The sequence below is a fragment of the Anarhichas minor genome, unplaced genomic scaffold (assembly GCF_050575085.1).
Source record: "Anarhichas minor isolate MPS153535 unplaced genomic scaffold, ASM5057508v1 ptg000022l, whole genome shotgun sequence".
In the NCBI taxonomy this organism is placed as follows: Eukaryota; Metazoa; Chordata; class Actinopteri; order Perciformes; family Anarhichadidae; genus Anarhichas; species Anarhichas minor.
The window spans coordinates 3,582,524-3,603,205 of NW_027466468.1; the positions used below are offsets into that span (position 1 = coordinate 3,582,524).

The 20,682-nt window shown below is 44.8% G+C and overlaps 1 protein-coding gene across 1 annotated transcript; it reads left to right on the forward strand.

Annotated features, from left to right (window-relative positions):
- The first annotated feature begins 899 nt into the window (after positions 1-899).
- On the forward strand, positions 900-19,674 carry gask1a (golgi associated kinase 1A). Its single transcript, XM_076096450.1, has 6 exons — positions 900-1,871; positions 2,450-2,490; positions 2,956-3,343; positions 15,822-15,944; positions 18,205-18,308; positions 19,470-19,674. Exons 1-6 carry the CDS (start codon positions 900-902, stop codon positions 19,672-19,674), a joined length of 1,833 nt encoding a protein of 610 aa, XP_075952565.1.
- The last annotated feature ends 1,008 nt before the right edge of the window (positions 19,675-20,682 follow it).

Here is a 20,682-nt window from a genome sequence, read left to right on the forward strand (position 1 = left end):
GTTTATCTTTCCACTGAACGTGAAGCGAGGGCCACCCTGTCTGCAGGGGAGCCGCCGGCCTTCCTCTGACAATTTGATGGGTGGTTTCTGCTCAGACGGTTGCCGTCATGCGGGACAAGTGTCGCCATAGACGCACAAACACAAACCCTGGAACACCCCGACAATAGATCTCAGCGTTGGTTTTATTCTTTGGTCTCACGGTGCTGTAATTATTTGCCGCATCTGTTGGAAGGACTACATAGCCTGACTCCACAGTAAATAAAGGGCCGGCGTTTTCAATTTCTGCAGCAAAAATCACTTTCATACAGCGTCCAGTGAGTGTACAGTAAGCAATATTAAGGTTGGTGACAGGCTTCTTTTTTTTCTCCTCTTGCTGCTGCAGCACTGAATTATGAGCACGCCACGATCGCATTGGTCTCAGCCGGATGAGTTAAATTCTGCCGCGAGCTACTGGAAACACAGAGCCGGCCGACACGCGCTTTGTATTTCTGCCGCTCCCGTATTCAGACTTGCTCCCGCTTTGCCACCAAATCCCTGATTTCCATTTTTAGGGAAATAAGCACCCAAACTCTGACAGAGCAGAATAATGCCACACAGCACAGTTTATTTTTATTCTATTCTCCCATCGCTCACTTGCCTGCCACATGCCTTCCAGCCAAGAGATCTCAGTGCTGCCTCGGGTTAGTTAACCCCACAGGAATCTGAGCGTTCCCATTCTGCTTAGCATCAAATGCTATCTTTGCAATTTATGGTACCACTCCATCATGATCACCTTCTAACTTGTTCTGTCTATTTTTTCTTCCTCCCAGGCCTGGCGAGCGTGGTCAAAACTCTGCTGCGGTCAAAAATGGCTGCTCCTCCTCTCCCCCCTCGTCCTCCTCTTCCTTGCCATCTCCGTGATGACGACGACTCTCCCCTTTCACGACGTCGATTGGCGGTCTTCAAGAGCCCTGAGCTCCACCGGGCAGTTCCGGCCCAGGAGCGGAGTCGTGGAGCCCCCTTCAGCCGCCGCCGCCTTCCAACGGCCGCTCGCTCACGTCCACAGCGGGGCCTGGAAATCTGGAGCTCGGGGAGAGACGTCTAAACGTTCGGTGCCACCAGAAGCTCTAGGGGAGGCCGCTGGCAATGAGAAAAACGGCATAAAAGAGAGGAGAAATAAACTCAAAAGCAAAGGCATCGCCTCCAAAAGAAAGGAGACAGCAGGCGCCGTCCGGCACCCAACCAGTCATCAGCGTCCCCGTCTCCCGAAATTTACAGTCAACACAGGGCCGAAGCATAGAATCAAGCCAAGCGACACCGCGCAGACCTACATTCATCTTGAAAGGGGCAAATCCACAGCAGCACGTATCCCTGCTCCGGCACACGGCCTAATGAATGGCAGACGAGCTGCAGACAGACAGGCGGACGGACGGGACAGGAATGCGGACACGCGAATACATGGCGGCCCTGCAAGTACAAATCTATCTGAGCATCGCCGGGCTTTGGGAAAACACAGACAAGCAGCAAAGCCCTTTGGGAAATCTGACAAAGTGGGTCGGGAGCAGCGGGCTGTGAAAAAGCCCTCCAGAGATCTAAAAAAACACCTTAATCTCTCAGAGGATCACCTCAAAGAGAGGGGGAATCCCGGGTCGTCGGACCGCAGGAAGGCTTTGTCCGAACCGGAGGCGGCCGCGAGGATAGATGACGGCGGCTGGTGTCGGAGCTTCAGAGACCAGGATTTCCCAGACGCCGACCGCAGGGGGATCAGGATTAGTCCTGATCTCCGGCCTCTCACATGGCTCAGCCAGGACGACGTCCGGAAGATGGAGCTCCTAGCTGAGGGAGAGGTGATCAGCAAGGCCAGGGTGCCCGCACATGGACAGGTGCTCCGAGTGGCCCTGGATCCTCCTGCACACCAGCAGGTACGCTCATTTTAATTACACGGACGAGAGGTGACATTTAAATGTCACACAATTTCGATGGATGTGTCTTTTTCAAACAATTTATCTCCATACCACATACATTGACCATGTGTACTCGGTATCATATAGACCAGACTAAAGGGCCAGTGAAGCGTTTTGGGGGATCTATTAGCAGAAATGAAATATACTATTCGCATCTATGTTTTCATAAGCGTACGTGAAACTAGGATCTTTGTGTGTCTGTTACCGTGTGAGTCCTTCATCTCTAAATAGGGAGCGGGTCCTCTTTATGGAATTCCGCCATGCTGCACCGCCATGTTTCTACAGCAGCCCAAAACGGACAAACCAAACACCTGAAGGCCACCGTAGTTCTCAGAAACGCTTGTGAAACTGCGGTAACGTGAGCCGCGGAACACAAAACCGTGAGACTGCCAGCCGCCGTCTGACTTCCGTTGATCCTTAAGAAGGGTTTTTATGGCAAGGATGGTCTCTGAGCAAGGCGAACCGTGTCACCGTGGAGGAGATTCTCGTAGCATCAAACATATTAGGTTCCTACCAGTGCTGATCACAAAGTTTTACAAGACATTACGTAATGTGAGGAAGTTGCTTGTTGCCGACCTTAAGCCGAAAAAATTAAAATTGATTAGCAACTACTATTTGTGCGTCCAAAGCCTGACTCATCTCGTTCCCCTGTGTCAGTGAGCCACACTGTTGCACTGGGGGTGACGCTGCGATCAACATGGGCTATGTAGTTCATTATGACTCAATCCCACGTACACCGTCCTGCTGGCAGCAATTAATCTGCCAAACAGCTACCGTGGTGTTAACATTGCAGCTATTTGGCTCCCACGCAAGGTTGAGGGCAGACCAGGTGTTATGAATTGAACAGCTGGCTGAAAAGTTGTATTATTTGATTGAACAATGATTCATGGCTGTAGCCCTTGGCACTAGATATTGGGTGATTTTATAGACTAAATGGAAACCATGATATAACTATTTCTCTATGACAGCAGCCTAAGAGGGGTTCCCCTGAGCCTGGACCCGACCACAGAAGTCCAGAAACCCACGGTGAGCTCTGCCAGCAGGGGCACTGCTCCCTGATCAAACGCACCGACGACTGGTTCGAAGTGTTGGCCTTCCACCTGGACAGGGTGCTGGGACTCAACAGGAGTCTCCCTGCGGTGCTGAGGACATTCCGCAGCGAGATTCTGCCATACCGATACATCAGCGGCACTCCCCGACCCGTGGTGTGGTGGGATCCGGATATTCAGCACCTCGCCGATAAGGACAACGACCAGAACTCGGTGCCGCTCAGCTGGGCCCAGTACCAGAAGTTGCTGCGGCTCCGCTGTGGGAGGGAGGCAGACCTGAGGTCAGCGCCGTGCGTGGGAGTTCACCACTCAGAGTGGGGGAGACTGGCTCTCTTTGACTACCTATTGCAGGTAAGACGACATGTATATAAGTTGTGGCCAGAGGCATTGTGTTTTCAGGCTGTCCGTCCGGTCCATTCTCGTAGACACGATATCTCAGGAATGCCGGGAGGGAATTTCTTTAAATTTGGCACAAACGTCCACTTTGGACTTGGATTTTTAAGGTCAAAGGTCAAGGTCATTGTGACACTGACACATGACTGGCAGACTGAGGCACACAACCGCAAGGCGGTAATTCTAGCTTTTTCTCATGCTGCGTTGTCTTCCTGCAGGAGAGAGCCATAACCACAAACACGCACAAGCAACACACTCTTTTAATAACCGTGCGGAGAGCAGCGTGTGTTGAGGGGGTGTGAGGGACCAGGGTACGCATAAAGCTGGGAGAGCAGGTAAAGTGGGAAAAATAGGGATTTTATTCACCCAAAATATGTACAATGAGGATGGGTGACAAAATCAAGCCAAAGTAACAAATTAGAAGAACTGTATAAACTTAACATAATTAAACAGAACTTAGGTTAAACAACATAGTGAGTGCTCCTCTGATCAAGGGACACTAAATTCACCATCTCCTAACTGCAGAAGATATACAAGGTTGCCCAGTCCATAGTCAATCGCAGGGGTGTGAAGACACTCCTCTGCTGTGGCGCAGATGCAAAGGTTCCCACCAACACCCCTCTTGCTGCTGCAGAATGGCACAGTCCAATTATCCAGGCTGCTCTACTTAGAGAGGTGTGACGCAGCTGCTCAGTCTTTTGCCAGGATGGTCGGCTGCAACACACTGACAGGAAAGTTAACACCTCAACTGAACATCACAACAAGTGTCTTCATAATCGATGGTTTGGCTAGTTTGCAGCCGCCACAGGGGGAAATTAATGTTTTCCATCCTCGAGAGGAGTCAGGACTGGTGAGATGGAGGATCCCTACATGAAACAGGAAAGAGTGTGACACAGGCTGTTTTGTTCATTACAGCATTTACAGTAATGTTCTGTAAAATTGCACCACAGACGTTTTCCAGGCCGTTCACTCAGAAAAGCACACGGTTGGATAAACCTGTGCTTTGATTTGGTCAGTGATTTGGAAGAGAAAACACAGACTTAATGGAAATGACTCATGTCTGGTGTCACACACACACGCACGCGCGCGCGCGCACACACACACACACACCAGATGTCCTCGCCGGCCGAGCCGTTAGATTTAGGGCGTGATGAAAGAATGAGCTTTAACTGTAATTGAGATAAGATGCCATCTGATCTCACACATCAGAAGCACCAAGCTGTTTGTGGCAGTCCTCCGTAAGAGTTACACAAGAGAGCAGCAGCAGTAGATTACTGCGCTGCTGCCACAGTCGGAAGAGCATCTAGTCGTTGTGACCGAACATATCATCAAATGTGTTTAATGGCCTATGCGGGGTTGCGGGGGTGCTCTCCACTGGACAGGAGATTATGCACCGTGTGGTTTATTCTGACTTGACTGAATTTTTCCGAGTGTGGATTTCCTTCTTCCTGCTTAATTCCTCTCCTCTGATTACTCGGAGTGCAGTCCAAGCATGCAACTCGGCTCAACACGAATGCCTCTGCTAGTCTGATGAGACTATCGATGCTCACGGGGCTTTCTACGGTTGCCCTGGTAACCAATAGGTTTGTCATTTTGTCGACTGGTGCGTCGTTGCATCCGTCAGTCCAAGTTCATGCACACTTCAGCACACTTTAGGCCTCACAGCCTGTAGTCTAGTGTTTCCCATGTGACACACACAAGCAGCAGCACAGGGTGAGTTACTATGGTTACGGGCATCGGGGTCGCCTGGCCATTTTGTCAGCGCTTGACCGAGAGCTTCTCAGTGAGCCGAAGTGAAGCTCGACAAAAAACGTAATGTGTGTGAGATACGCTACTCCTCTTGACTCGAAATACAGTGGGTACGGAAAGTATTCAGACCCCTTTAAATTTTTCACTCTTTGTTTCATTGCAGCCATTTGCTAAAATCAAAAAAGTTCATTTTATTTCTCATTAATGTACACTCAGCACCCCATCTTGACAATCTTGACAGCACCCCATCTTCCAATTTTTGCAAATTTATTAAAAAAGAAAAACTGAAATATCACATGGTCATAAGTATTCAGACCCTTTGCTGTGACACTCATATTTAACTCACATGCTGTCCATTTCTTCTGATCCTCCTTGAGATGGTTCTACTCCTTCATTGGAGTCCAGCTGTGTTTAATTAAACTGATTGGACTTGATTAGGAAAGGCACACACCTGTCTATATAAGACCTTACAGCTCATAGTGCATGTCAGAGCAAATGAGAATCATGAGGTCGAAGGAGCTGCCCAAGGAGCTCAGAGACAGAATTGTGGCAAGGCACAGATCTGGCCAAGGTTACAAAAGAATTTCTGCAGCACTCAAGGTTCCTAAGAGCACAGTGGCCTCCATAATCCTTAAATGGAAGAAGTTTGGGACGACCAGAACTCTTCCTAGACCTGGCCGTCCAGCCAAACTGAGCAATCGTGGAAGAAGAGCCTTGGTGAGAGAGGTAAAGAAGAACCCAAAGATCACTGTGGCTGAGCTCCAGAGATGCAGTAGGGAGATGGGAGAAAGTTCCACAAAGTCAACTATCACTGCAGCCCTCCACCAGTCGGGGCTTTATGGCAGAGTGGCCCGACGGAAGCCTCTCCTCAGTGCAAGACATATGAAAGCCCGCATAGAGTTTGCCAAAAAACACATGAAGGACTCCCAGACTATGAGAAATAAGATTCTCTGGTCTGATGAGACCAAGATTGAACTTTTTAGCGTTAATTCTAAGCGGTATGTGTGGAGAAAACCAGGCACTGCTCATCACCTGCCCAATACAATCCCAACAGTGAAACATGGTGGTGGCAGCATCATGCTATGGGGGTGTTTTTCAGCTGCAGGGACAGGACGACTGGTTGCAATTGAAGGAAAGATGAATACAAGTACAGAGATATCCTGGAAGAAAACCTCTTCCAGAGTGCTCTGGACCTCAGACTGGGCCGAAGGTTCACCTTCCAACAAGACAATGACCCTAAGCACACAGCTAAAATAACAAAGGAGTGGCTTCGGAACAACTCTGTGACCATTCTTGACTGGCCCAGCCAGAGCCCTGACCTAAACCCAATTGAGCATCTCTGGAGAGACCTGAAAATTTTTCTTTTTTAATAAATTTGCAAAAATTTCTACATTTCAGTTTTTTCTGTCAAGATGGGGTGCTGAGTGTACATTAATGAGAAATAAAATGAACTTTTTTGATTTTAGCAAATGGCTGCAATGAAACAAAGAGTGAAAAATTTAAAGGGGTCTGAATACTTTCCGTACCCACTGTAGATGCAGGTCTCTAACTCTGTGTGTGTGTGTGTGTGTGTGTGTGTGTGTGTGTGTGTGGTCAGCACTGAGTTACACAAGTTACATTAAAGGAAAAATGGCAGAGTGTACATAGAATTCAAATCATAATTCATAATAACCTGGAGGTAGGCTACATTCTAATTCATCAGTGATTAAGACGTGTGCTGTAGACGTGAATAAAAAAGCTGTTGGATGTTACAGTCACTGTTGTACTAAGCTCAGTTGAAGAGGTGAATACAGTATAGAGAAATATGGGTTAACTACTGTTAAAAAAAAAAGCTACAAAGTGCTAGTTCTATTATTTCAGACAAAGTTGGACAAACTCCCAAAACTTGAGCCAGAGTTTGATGCTCCAAGGCCTGTGGTCATCACATTACTTTCTCTCTCAGGATCAAACTTGCGTTTGGATATAGTCTCGTAAACAAACCTTCAAAGCCTTCACGTACATGAACGGCTCTTTGTTTGGTTGAATGTTGGATGTTCTTACCTCGCTGTTAGTTAGCAGTTAGCTTCTTCTTTTTTTTTTTTCTTTTTTTTTCAGATTGCATGGACTCAGTCGTACAAGTGAAATGCTGCCCTTTATTTCTTTGCATGTGGCCAGACATCACTCACTGCCCTGTTTGTGGGTTTTATGGTGAATTGTGTGCTGGACTACTTCTTTGGCTGGGTGCAGTGACATCTTGCTGTCGCCATGAGGTTACCGGCGAAACCAGTGAAGACTCCAGAAAGTCACTGGGCCACACAAAGGAACCAGCCGCTATAACCCCACACTCAATTACATTTATACAGTTTGGTTTATGCATGCATTGAAACAAACTTTTTCCCCATTCATGTTCCCCAGAGGATAAACCCTTTGATTTAAACAAGCCCACATTATTAGAATCAAACTGTACTTCTTGTCCTCTCCAATGGAAATTATTTTGACGTGCATTCCGTCCAACACTTGGTGGGTGGGCATCATCGAAGCTGCTGCCATGTTTGACCATGATCACACTTTTTAAGTGATGTCAGACTATAATCTGAGTCTATCACACACATGCTGAGTGTGCAGCGCTGTGGCCGATTTTCCCCTCGCAGCTGTAGTGTTAGCTGCTAGGTAGCAGTCTGCAGCTGTGTAAAATTTCATTTCTGGAAACCTGCACTGAAATTATCACCTTATCCTCAGTTCCCCTATCCTCCCCAGGGTGTCCTCCACTTCCTGTGTGTGTGTGTGTCACTGAGCGAAGGTATGTCCTTCACGCTGCTCTCCCTGCGCCTTCGGTGTCTGGTTCCCTGCTATCAGAGCCCAGGGAGGTGTTAAGGGAGCAGGTAGGAACAAGTGTTCAGAGGCTTGCTCATCTGCTCTCAGCAGATCAATAGGAGGCTATTAGAGCTTGGCCCTGTTACAGGGATTGACTTCTAGCAGCGAGAGGGAGAGCCTCATGGGTTATTCATATTCAACCCCACACACACACACACACACACTGCAGACGGGTGTTAGGAACACATTCCATCTTAGTGTGCGGACAGAACAAAGCAGGACAGAATTACTTCTGCAGGTTGTAAAATAGGTGACTGGGTGCAGTGTGAGCGTGTCGGAGCAAATTCAACACTGAGGAGGCGAAATGTGAAAATAAGAGTGAATTGTTCAACGGCACTCTGCATCTGAGAGGCTGAGTCTGACAGAAATACATTTACAGTGTGTTCTCATACATGATAGCGGCACTGACTTCATGTTACTGACAGGCGGCGACCTCCGATTCTGAAAAGTACAGGCAATGCTGAAGTGCCTTAAACTTGCACGCTCTGTAATGGCCATCAGGGGGCGACTCCTCTGGTTGTATAGAAGTCTATCAGAAAATGACTACTTCTCTCTTGATTTATTCCCTCAGTAAACATTGTAAACATGAGTTCATGGTCTCAATCTCTAGTTTCAAGTCTTCTTCAAAACAGCAAAACTGTGTAGCCCCGCCCTAAAGCATACCCTGCTTTAGGGCAGGGCTACACAGTGATTGACAGGTCACTACCAGAGCGGTACACGGCGTCTCTACGTCACTCCTCCACAGTCCAAATATGGTCACTTCCAGTTTACTGGTCGCAAAAGTACAAGATGACGACAAGATGGCGATGGCGAAAATGCCAAACTCAATGCTTCAAAACCGCAGTGGTGACGACTACGTCCACTACAGTCTACGGTTACTATACAAAGTCACAGAAATAGAGTTAGCTGTTCAGAGAAGCAAGACAGTATCGGTATATTATCATTTAAGACACAACAAAAATCTGCAAATCCTTAACTATCTAAATAAAACCAGATTCAGTTTCTGTCACCTTAATCAATGCAGTAATATAATGATCCTTTGGCTTGTTTTATAACACTGAACAAAAGGCGTGGTTTCTTTTTGCCATTCATCAGAGAAGACGTTTGGTATCATCGACTCGTCCACTGACACTCATCACCACTTATCACCTCACATTAGCACACATTGGAGCCTCATAGTGATAAGGACGGTAACGTTAGTCATCTTATTGTCACATGTTCCATTCTGACCCCACATCATATGCTACCAGGACCAGACCAGACTCTACATGCACCACTGCTCAGCACTGCTGGTACACTACTGCCTGCTGAGCCATTTTCCAGGAAATAATAATGTTATATTGCCTTATTTTTCCTCTCCAGCAAGCGCACACAAACACTAATACACTCTCAGAGAGCACTCTCAGACTTGGCATCTTTCTAACAAGCAGCTCAAAGTGGACTTTAAAATACCAAAAACAAGAGCAGTCTCCGTGTACGGGTTAATGAGAGAACACAAGGGCAACTACGTTAGTCTGTCCATACTTGTTTGTTTACATTCTTATTCCTGGAAGTTCAGGTCGCTAGCCCCTCCTTCCCGATGACATCGCGCATGTCGTGAAAGACGGCAAGCGATGACTGGGCGGGGACCAACGCGTCGACTGTCATGTCTCTCGGCCAAGTCGCTCTATAAGACTAAATTGCCTAAACAGTGACCATAACAGTATAGTGTAGTCTGACTAAACAAGAGACTCTCCCAGACAATGTAGCGATCATAGAGGTTTATGTTATGACCACAAGTTTCGATTATTCCAACTTTATCATTTTGGCAAGGCAGACCAACCCTGTCTCTCACAACATGATGTCTCCTTACAACTAAACATCATTCTCAATTAGGTTTCGAGGGAAACACATTTTCACCACGGAGTACGGTCGCAGTGGTAGCGAATTCCGAATGCTTCGTTGTTGAATTGATAAAACTAAATGTGGTGCCATATACTGTATGATCCTCTCTGAACTTCTCCACCAAAGTTTTTGTGTCCACAGTTGCACCCATGACTTCATTTTGGAACAAAGGCCTGCGGCTGGAATCACACTGGCAGTGATTCGCAGTTGTGTGCTGTAACCATTTGGCTACCGAGGCGCTCTAACCTTTTTCCTTTTCATCAAAGAACCAGATGCTCTCCAACGCTGGTGTTCCTTGTTTTGTTCTGGTGACTCAACCGGGAGAATTTCATGCCGATCCAAGCCGCAGAAGAAGTTGTCCAACTGTGAGGCACATAACGTGGTCTGTGGGAAAAATGAAAGGGGATTTCTGCTTCTGCGGCCAATGATGGCAGAAATAGCTCCTCCCACTTTGCAACTCTTTTCAAACAAGAGGAAATAGGGACTTTGTTGGGGACTATTTGCAGCTTTGGTTCTTTCATGAGTGTTGAGGGTAATGAAGGAACATATTGCCCACTGTGTTTCTAATAGTTTGTGGACAAAAATGAAGCTGGCACATGGCACATAGGAATAACACACACACACACACACACACACAATACTTGCTAGTAGATGCATTAATTTCTTAATGGTAAGAAAAAATCCTATCTTTTAAATTACTGTTTATCGTATGTGTTATTTAATTAAGAAATCTCAGCTGTTTGTCAATGCAGATGTTTTGGTGGTTTTATTTCATGCTGGTGCACACATTAACCTCTGCAAAAATCAAACAAAATCATTGAACCCCTTTCATAGATGTTGATTTTTTTGTGTCTTAGTCTAGCACAGATATTGTTTATGAATAAGTACTACACCAATGATGTTATTCACAACTGCTTATAAAGAGGTGAAGATCCTTCCCTTCCAATTAATACAGTAACAATGTGTGTGGGTGTGTGTGTGTGTGTGTGTGTGCGTGCGTGCGTGATTCATCTTCAGACATGGCACCACCAGGGTCTAACAAGCTGCTGCACGCACACAGATAACTGTCTGCTTTAAAACACATCAGACTGGGGAATAACTAAACACAGATTCCACATTTATACAGTGAAATAATTTGAGTCCTGAGCTTCATTAAAGCTGCTGGAACTTCTTTATTTCTTTAAGTACTTTTAGCAGAACGCAAACACCATTTTCCTCTGGATAATCACAGCAATATTTCCAGTGGAGTAAACAGGATTAGAGAGGGAAGCTTTGAGTTTCCACTCTGATGTAAGCCGCCCGCCAGACTGGCTTTCCTCGCTGTATTTGTGGCTCCGTAGCGTAGCGAGTAAACACAGCCAAATATGATTAACTGAACCTCTTTAATCCCGAGTAAACAAACATGAATATAGGCAACACACTGTAATTATGGAGCGCAGCATACTGCCAGTTACTATATTTGAAGCCCAAAGATATCACTGCAGTGAGGATGCTCATTTGGTGTTCTGAGAGCGGCCTCCCCACCGCTTTTTGTTCCTCTGCCGTGATCGTGTCACATGATGCAGGGAGGGGCCCGGTTGTTCTGCAGTGTTGTCATGGCACTCTGCCTCTGTAGAGAGCTGCTAAATCATAGTGTAAGTGTGTGTGTGTGGGGGTGGGGGGGTCTGCCACTCAACCTCCCTGAACCCACCTGATTACAATCCATGGGCGGGATTTTCTCCTTAAATATAAAGTAGTCCCTAAATCCTACCACACACCTTCAGGGCCTCGCGTTAGTCCGTCCTGCTGTGAATCTCCTGCTCTGCTGTGTGTTCAGGAGCTCAGATATCGCCGGAGAAGAAACAATTACATGTTGTTATTGTAATGAACGGTTAAAACCTTGATGGGAGGGTCCTGCCTGAACTGCTGTGTAACGGCATGCCTGGTTATCGGCTCCTCTATTGATTTTAAACGCCACATGGTTACTGTGAATGATGAGAAACAGAATTCTCCTTGATGTCTTAGAACGTGGCATTGGGGGAAACTTGGCTGTTTTGGGCCACAGTTCTGATGTTCTTGATGAACAGCGGTCGTCATCATCCAAAATGGCACCTGGTAGGCTGATTCTCTTGGTTCATGCGGCACAAAGCACTTTACGAGCAACAATGTATAATATATGAAGTCAGAGAGAGATTGTGGCAGGTGATTACAGAACAGCAAAACAAAGGATGCAGTAAAGACTAGACGGTAATGATGGGGCTCTGGGCAGCTAAACGATAGCTCCTTGCTAATGTCGTTCTTTCATTAGGGACTAGAGCTATCCATTGCACCCACGTCGTCAATTCACTTTTGTCTCCTGTTGCCAATTTGTTTCGCAACGCATAAAAGAATAAAACGCTTTCGTACTCAAGAGTGCGAAGTTTATGTGCGTAAAGGTTTTCAATCAGATGACGGATTCAAAAAATGTGTCATTCTCTCAATAATACTGTGCTGTTGTGTTTTTTCAAGAGCTGACATCATTTACACCGGTCATCCATCCATCCATCTACAGTGCATTCGTTTAGCACAGCAACAACAGCTCTGGCAGAATCATTAGGCGTTGACACCATATGAACGACTCCACTCAAAATGTAAATCCAAGTACACGCACACACACACACACACGCGCACACACACACACACACACACACACACACACACACACACACACACACACACACACACACACTAATATCCAGACCAAGAGCTGTATTGGATCTTTAATTGAAGGGACTGCACTGAATCCATATCCACAAACACAGAGACATCAATACACTGGTCACACACAAACACACACATATGCACACTTTTAGTCTGTAGATATTGCTCATGAAGTTGAACCATTATGTAGAGATAAGCCTGGTAGTTTTGGCCTGCTGTGACCACTGTACCTTTCATCAGTCAGAAGGGAATTGTCTGATACCTAATTACACTCTGAAAAGTCAGGCTTTCATTTCCACCGCACTCTGCACACTGTAGTTAACTCTTGTAGACAGTAGAAATATATATATATATATATATATATATATATATATATATATATATACCATTGGCTAGGTTTAGGCAAAAACAACTTGTTCAAATAACAACTTAACATCGCGGCCTGACATCGTAACATCTTAACTCGTGTAAATAACTAACAGCCACCCTTAGAGGACTTTCTTACGCCACGTAGCAAGGGTAAAGTCTACGTAAGGTCACTTGTGACCAAATGTAAAAAAGTCTTCATTCAACGTATGCGTGGTTTGCAGAAACGTACAATGCCAACATTTTCTTTCTCGCCGACTCGGCTGAGAAAAAACAGCGCCTACCCAAAGTCAAATTTCAAAGGAATAAAACCTCGAGAAGTAAAAGGCAGCACGTAGTCCACTGCCCACGCTGTTTGACTGACAAGCGAACACAGAGCAGTGGAATAAAGAAACAGCACGGTTCACAGCCACTTAAATATTGTGTCGACTCTGACCACAGCAGAGCGCCGCATCTCGTCTTTTCCCGAGGCCTGCCGGTGGTTCAGTGGCAGTGTAAGTCAATATTGGCTCGGTCTCCACAAGGCTGCAGGACCGAACTCAGAATCAGTATTCAAGTGTGGGATGGAAATGTGGCGGCAGGGTGAGAAGGCTCCTAAAAGCACCAGACGAGTGAGAAGAACCAGTGGAGTACAAACACAAACCCCTTCTCTATCACACACACACTCACACACACCTGAGGTCACCGGAGGTCTTGTGAGACACACAGACTTGCACACAAAACACACACACACAGCATGTACACAGAGGGAGAGCAAACACACACACACAGCATGTACACAGAGGGAGAGCAAACACACACACACAGCATGTACACAGCATGTACACAGAGGGAGAGCAAACACACACACACAGCATGTACACAGCATGTACACAGAGGGAGAGCAAACACACAGACCTTCACAAAGAGCCGGACCCCACAGGAGACCTGAGGGCAGATCTCATCAAGGTTGTGTCTGTTTGCTGTGTCGGTCTCACACATCTATCTCTCTATCTATCTCTCTCTATCTATCTCTCTATCTATCTATCTATCTATCTCTCTATCTATCTCTCTCTATCTATCTCTCTATCTATCTATCTATCTATCTCTCTATCTATCTCTCTCTATCTATCTCTCTATCTATCTATCTATCTATCTCTCTATCTATCTCTCTCTATCTATCTCTCTCTCTATCTAGCTATCTCTATCTCTATCTATCTCTCTTTCTCTCTTTCTCTCTCTCTCGCTCCCTCTCTCTCTTGCTCTCTCTCTCTCTCTCTCTCTCTCTTAATTCAATTCAATGTGGCTTTATTGGCATGAAAGTTTAAGAAACAAAGTTGCCAAAGCATCAAAAAATAAACACATAGTAACATAAACAAACAATAGCATTAATACAACATCATGATTGATTATCTTATTGATTATTAATTCTATATACAGTGAGGGCCATAAGTATTTGGACTGTGACACAATTTTTCTAATTTTGCCTCTTTACACGACTCCAATGGATTTCAAACTAATCAGTCAAGATGTGGTTGAAGTGAAGACTTTCAGCTTTAATTCAATGGATATAACAAAAAAATCCCAATAACCGTTTAGGAATTACAGCCATTTTTACACAGTCCTCCGCATTTTCAGAGGCTCAAAAGTAATTGGACAAACTAACATAATTGTAAATATAATCATTATTTTTAATACTTGGAGGAAAATCCTTTGCAGTCAATGACTGCCTGAAGTCTATCACACATAGACATCACCAAACGCTGAGTTTCCTCCCTTCAGATGCTTTAACCAGACCTTTTACTGCAGCCTCCTTCAGCTGCTGCTTGTTTGTGGGTCTTTCTGCCTTCAGTTTTATCTTCAGTAAGTGAAAAGCTGCTCACTTGGGTTGAGATCAGGTGACTGACTTGGCCATTGAAGAATATTCCATTCCTTTGCCATAAGAAGCTCTTGGGTTGTGTTGACAGTATGTTTTAGGTCATTATCCATCTGCACTGTGAGGCGGCGTCCAATCAGTTTTGTAGCATTAGTCTGAATCTGAGCAGATAGTTTAGCCCAAAACACCTCAGAACTCATCCTGCTGCTTATCATATCAGCTGTGACATCACCAATGAACACCAGTGACCCAGTTCCATTGGCAGCCAGACATGCCCATCCATAGCACTGCCTCCACCATGTTAGACAGATGATGTGGTTTGTTTCAGGCCATGAGCCGCTCCTTTCCTTCTCCACACGTTTCTCTTCACATCATTCTGGTACAAGTTCATCTTGGTTTCATCTGTCCAAAGAATCTTGTTCCCAAACTGGTCAGTCTTTGTCAGATGTTTCCTGTTAAAGTCTCATTGGGCCTTCCTGTTCTTCAGTGTTACCAGAGGTTTGCACCTTGTTGTAAACCCTCTGTGCTTAGATTCATGAAGGCGTCTCTTGATTGTAGACTTTAACAATGACACGCCTACCTCCTCCAGAGTGTTCTTGACTTCAGTAGATGTTATGAAGGGTTTTTCTTCACCACGGTACCAATTTCTTAAACCTAACAATGGCCTCCTTCACTTGCATTGACACCTTTTTAGTCCGCATGCTGAGAGTTCCATGGACCAGCTACCAACTGCAAATATAACATTTTGAATCCTGTTATCTGCATCATTTGTGATGCAATAGTGACAGAACAGGACACACCTGGCCATGAAACCGTTTGTCAGACAATTGTCCAATTACTTTTGAGCCTCTGAAAATGTGGGTGGCTGTGTAAAAATGGCTGTAATTCCTAAACGGTTATTGTGATTTTTTTGTTTTATCCATTGAATTAAAGCTGAAAGTCTGCCCTTCAACCACATGTTGACTGATTAGTTTGAAATCCATTGGAGTTGTGTAAATAAGCCTCACAGCTGAAGACCTCCTTGTCGTGATCTGGGTCTGTTGGGTGCAGGTGAACGACCGGCTGGACAGGTACTGCTGCGGTTTCACTCCCGATCCAGCAGAGCTCTGTGTGGAGAACCTGCTCCACACCAGGTGTGGCCACACCCAGGACCTGCTGCTGGTCCACATCCTGGTATGTGTCTCACAAACACCACTGATGTTATTTTCTCTCCCTGTGCCACTATGATGTGTGTCCTGAATTACACGGTTTTCTCTTCATTCTCAGTAATGAATTATTTCTCAGTCAGAAGGATAAGTTCACCGCTCTTTGCTCTGATTGATGCGTTGGTACAAAATACAAAAACATCATTTATGTTTCCTTCTCCCGCCTCGCCAAATGGTTGTGTGATTTCAGAGTGGTTTTCTGTTCCTTACCCGTCGTGTCTGAAGGCTTGAAGAGAATGAAATCCAGCGCGGCTGCCCTGTTTGTTTCCCGCCGCTGCCATTCTTCCATGGCAACGCAGCAGAACGCACACAACAGTAGCATCTATTAAACTGATGAATGTGTTTCTCTCAGCTACAGCCGACGAGTCTGGCAGATGTGTTTGCGTGGAGGAGCTTGTTAAGGCACATATGGTTTTGTATCGTTCGCTGCCATATGTAAAAATAGATGAAGCTGTTTGTGTGATGGTTGTTTTTGTCACAAGGTGTTTCTTTCTCATTTTATGTTCAAACCACAGGAGAGCAGACGTTTTCACTCGTCATAGCCTATAGTCTACATGCACATAATATTCAGCTTTTTGCTCTCATTCTGAAAAAAAGACAATAGGGCCTCTCTCAAGAACCACTCGTACGAACCCTCTGAACCTGCCGGCGGGATGGAAAAGTGTTTCCTTTAAACAATAGACAAAATGACAGCGTTTATCACAGCCAGAAGCTGTAAAAACTGTCACTATCGTCAGATTGTCATCTATTTCTGTTACGAACGGCTTCCGTCAGAGAGAGCAACCGGAACTAAGCTTAAAATTATTGTGATATTACATTTTAGTATACATGTCTCATTTAAAATTTCAGCCCAAATGAACCGTTTACTAATTTACGATCAAAGAAATTCCTGTTTTTCTTTTTTATGATTTATGGCATTGTAACTGTCATACTGCGCTAAAGACATGTTTGAGTTCTCCCTACTTCTAGCCTTGGTTGTGCTGTTTCCACAGAGGTGCAGGACTTTTATGTCACAGTGAAAATCAAGGCCACAGAGAGAAAAATGCCCCAAATCAGCCTCATTCACCAGTTTTCTGACATTTTGAAATTCCTCTCAGTACGAACACAATGTACTCGTCATGTGCAATACTTCTGCTGCAATCCAAGTTGTTCACTGATGGATTGTATATTTCATTACGATGTTGCATTAGAGAGTTCTTTATTTGAGGCAACAAGATGCAAACACAAAATTGACGAACGACCAGTTATGAAGTTGATGTGGGAAACATGTAACGGACAGTGAGGGCTGGGCTTCACCTTACTGTAGCTGGTACGCTGCTATGGATGCTCTGCTCAGTTAAGGAGTGTTGGTGTTTATTAATCAGCTGTTACAACTGCAGTGCAGGAAAGTTCAAACACAAAACACACGAAGTGCAGCTCGCCATAACGATCTATTTTCTGTTCATGTGTTTTTGTCACAGGAGTCACATGACTCTGTTTAGGGATGGGCTGCGGCTACCTCGCTGGCCCACAATTCTCCACTAAAAGATACACCATCCCCAACTTGTAGTTCAGCCGCACATTCATTCGGCAGTTAACGGTTGACTGAACATTCATCACGAGTCGCTGAATGCCGTTCAAAGTAAACGGTGAAAGTTGTAGGAAAGTAAAATGTCCTCTGAATGAGACGCTTGGATTTAATGTGATTCGTTTGTTGTGAGGTTGGACTGAAACACAAAGATATACTTCCAAATGTAGTTTATCCTGTTTAGCCTGTTGAACGCGGTGTTCATTTGACCTCCTTTAAATATGTTTTATGTTGTTTTTCTAACTGCATGTTCTGTTTATTCATGTGCACAAACCCATAATCAGGGAGCAGAATTCTTTTCTTTTGTGCACACTAATCATCATTTTATTTCTTCATTACTTAAAAGAACTATACTATATTATTTCACTTTCATGTGCTCTATCAACAATGTTTATTTATTTAAATATTTATGTGGTTCACTTTATTCCACACGTCGCCCGTAACGGGGAAAAAATATTCTCTTTATTCTTTAGAAACAGCTGAAACTCCCCCTTCAACCACCTTTCTGAACAGTGCTGACGTGTCACCTGTGTTTCCTCCTGACAGTCAGTGTGTGTGTGTGTGTGTGTGTGTGTGTGTGTGTGTGTGTGTGTGTGTGTGTGTGTGTGTGTGTGTGTGTGTGTGTGTGTGTGTGTGTGTGTGTGTGTGTGTGTGTGTTCAGGTGAGGAAGAAGGATCCCTCCAGACTGGTGTTCATAGACAACGCCGGCAGACCACAGCAGTTCACCAACAACCTCAACTTCCGGCTGGTTGAAGGCATTGATGAGTGAGTACAAAATGCTGCTTCAAAGCAGGAAAGATGCAAATTTGAACTATATTTATATATTTCTTTGCTCCATTCTGTGCTCGATGTCCCACAGAGTCAGGAGCTCTTTCTTGGAAATGTTTTCAGGAGAAAATAAAACACATCTAAACAACATATTTCCCCGGTGAACAGCTTTCAACTCAGCAGCGCAGAAACGTCCTCTGGAAAGTCGGCTTGTTTCAGTGTCTGTCTGATTAGATTAGTGAGCATTCAATTAGCCTGCTATTCAACATGCTGAAAGAATCGGGTCTGATACAATTTCCCCCTTTGTCTGTCACTTAGGATTACTGAGCCGCTCCATAAAATGCTCTTAGATATCTTAAGCCTGGACGTGAGACTGAATGCATATAGATTATTCAGGTCTTCTATTGTTTCCCCATCGCTGCAAAATAAAAGGAAAAGTTGGTTATTTTCCAGTGTACTTTTATAAACTTTGCTCAAGTATTTGTTTTAGATTTGATACATTGCTGGCAATCCAGCCCTGGTCTCATTGTCATACTACGAATCTGCATCGTCAATTACGCTTTGATGGAGAACATGAATCTCCCAATTTACGTTTGTATGTGACGTATCACAAACTGTTTAATCAAGGTCCGTGAAGGGAGGAGGAAGGGTCCAACATGGAACTTTCACCCAGGAGACCTCTGTTCATGTCCTGTGCTAAACCAAAAGTGATGTATTTTTACTTATTTTAACACAAAACATGACCTTTTACTGTACCTAACCAAATAGCTTAACCCTATATTGATGACATACACGTGTTTAGAATTGTTGAAACGCATTTTTTGATTCTGAAACATTCACTTTCTTTTTTTTGTAAACTTACAATGCCAAATATTTTATTCTGGGGACTTGGTTGTGCATTCCCAGTTACTGTACATCAGTGGTACTCAACTTGCAGCAAGGATACAGGGTGGGGACCGACCATTTTATAATTCACAATAAAAAGTTAGTTGTATGGGAATTTAATTTAGTAGGAAAGGTTGCAAGAAAAACAATCGGTGCAATACTCTCATATTGAGGTGTACAGAGAACATTACCGCCTCTAGAAACTTCCAGGAAGGGTTTACGCATTTGTTTTGAAGCCACAACACATCAAATACGATGCTGTTCTGTCGTCAGGTTTCCAGAGAGAGCGGTGTCGGTGCTCCAGTCAGGCTGTCTCGAGAGTCTTCTTCTACGCTCCCTTTACACGGACAGGGAATTCTGGGACAGCCAAGGCGGGGCCAGCGGTCTCAGGCCTCTCATCCGCACTCTGGAGCACAGGGGGAAGATTCTCCTCCGGCACATCAGAGACATGAAACTGCAGCTCAAGAGGGACCTGTGACTGAGCTAGCTGAACCCAACAAGTTGACCACATAATTCAGGTTAATCACAGCTGCAATGGTTCCGCTAGTCCGGGAGCACTGCAGACACGCTGGATCTTCAAAACAAACACCCTTTTTTTAAGGCAAGGCAAGTTTATTTGTATAGCACATTTCAACAACAAGGCAATTCAAAGTGCTTCACGTAAAACCATTAAAAGCATCAGAATGTAAGGCAAAAGAAAAGGGGTTACAATGAATACAACATCCACAACCTCAGGGTCCATGGAGCAATCTAACAGTGGTGATATTATATGTGAAAGTCCAACTTAAATCCAAAAAGTCATTCGGTTTGCAGTCAAACTTCACGTCACAAGTGATTTTCAAAATAATTATTAATATTTGGTTTACTTAAAAGTGATCAATTGGAAATTCCAAGCGTGTCCATGATTGAGAGATTGCCTCCACACCGCCCTCAACATGACGACAGCTGAGCCGACGGCTAGAAGCTAACGGTGCTAGCAGCTATCGGTGCTAGAAGCTAACGGTGCTTACGGCGCGAACAGTGCAAACAAGGGCAACAGTGCAGACAGAGCTAACAGTGTTTACCTGAGGGGGAGTTATGCTCTGAATTTCAAATTGTGTGGAGAAGAAGAGAGTTCTCCTTCAGCCTCCAAGTCTCTGAGCGTGAGGGTCAGTTTGCATGTCGGATTGACAGCTAAGCTGGCGAAGGCACCAAGCCGCCATGTAAAAGCTAGCTGCTAGCTTAAGCTCACAAGCCAAACACACACACAGTGTTCTGTTAGCAGAACGACGACCAAACAGGCTCCCCGACCATGATTACTGTTCTATGCAAATATGACCAAATGCCGTCATAAAACAAAAAACTAAATGTATAATGCATTATTATTATTATTATTAATCCTTTTGGGATGATTTTGTCTTTTTTGTTCAAAAGAGAGAACAGGATTTAAAGACGTTCCACTGAGGTGCTCGTTATTACAGGTTTCTAAGTTGTAACATATGACTTT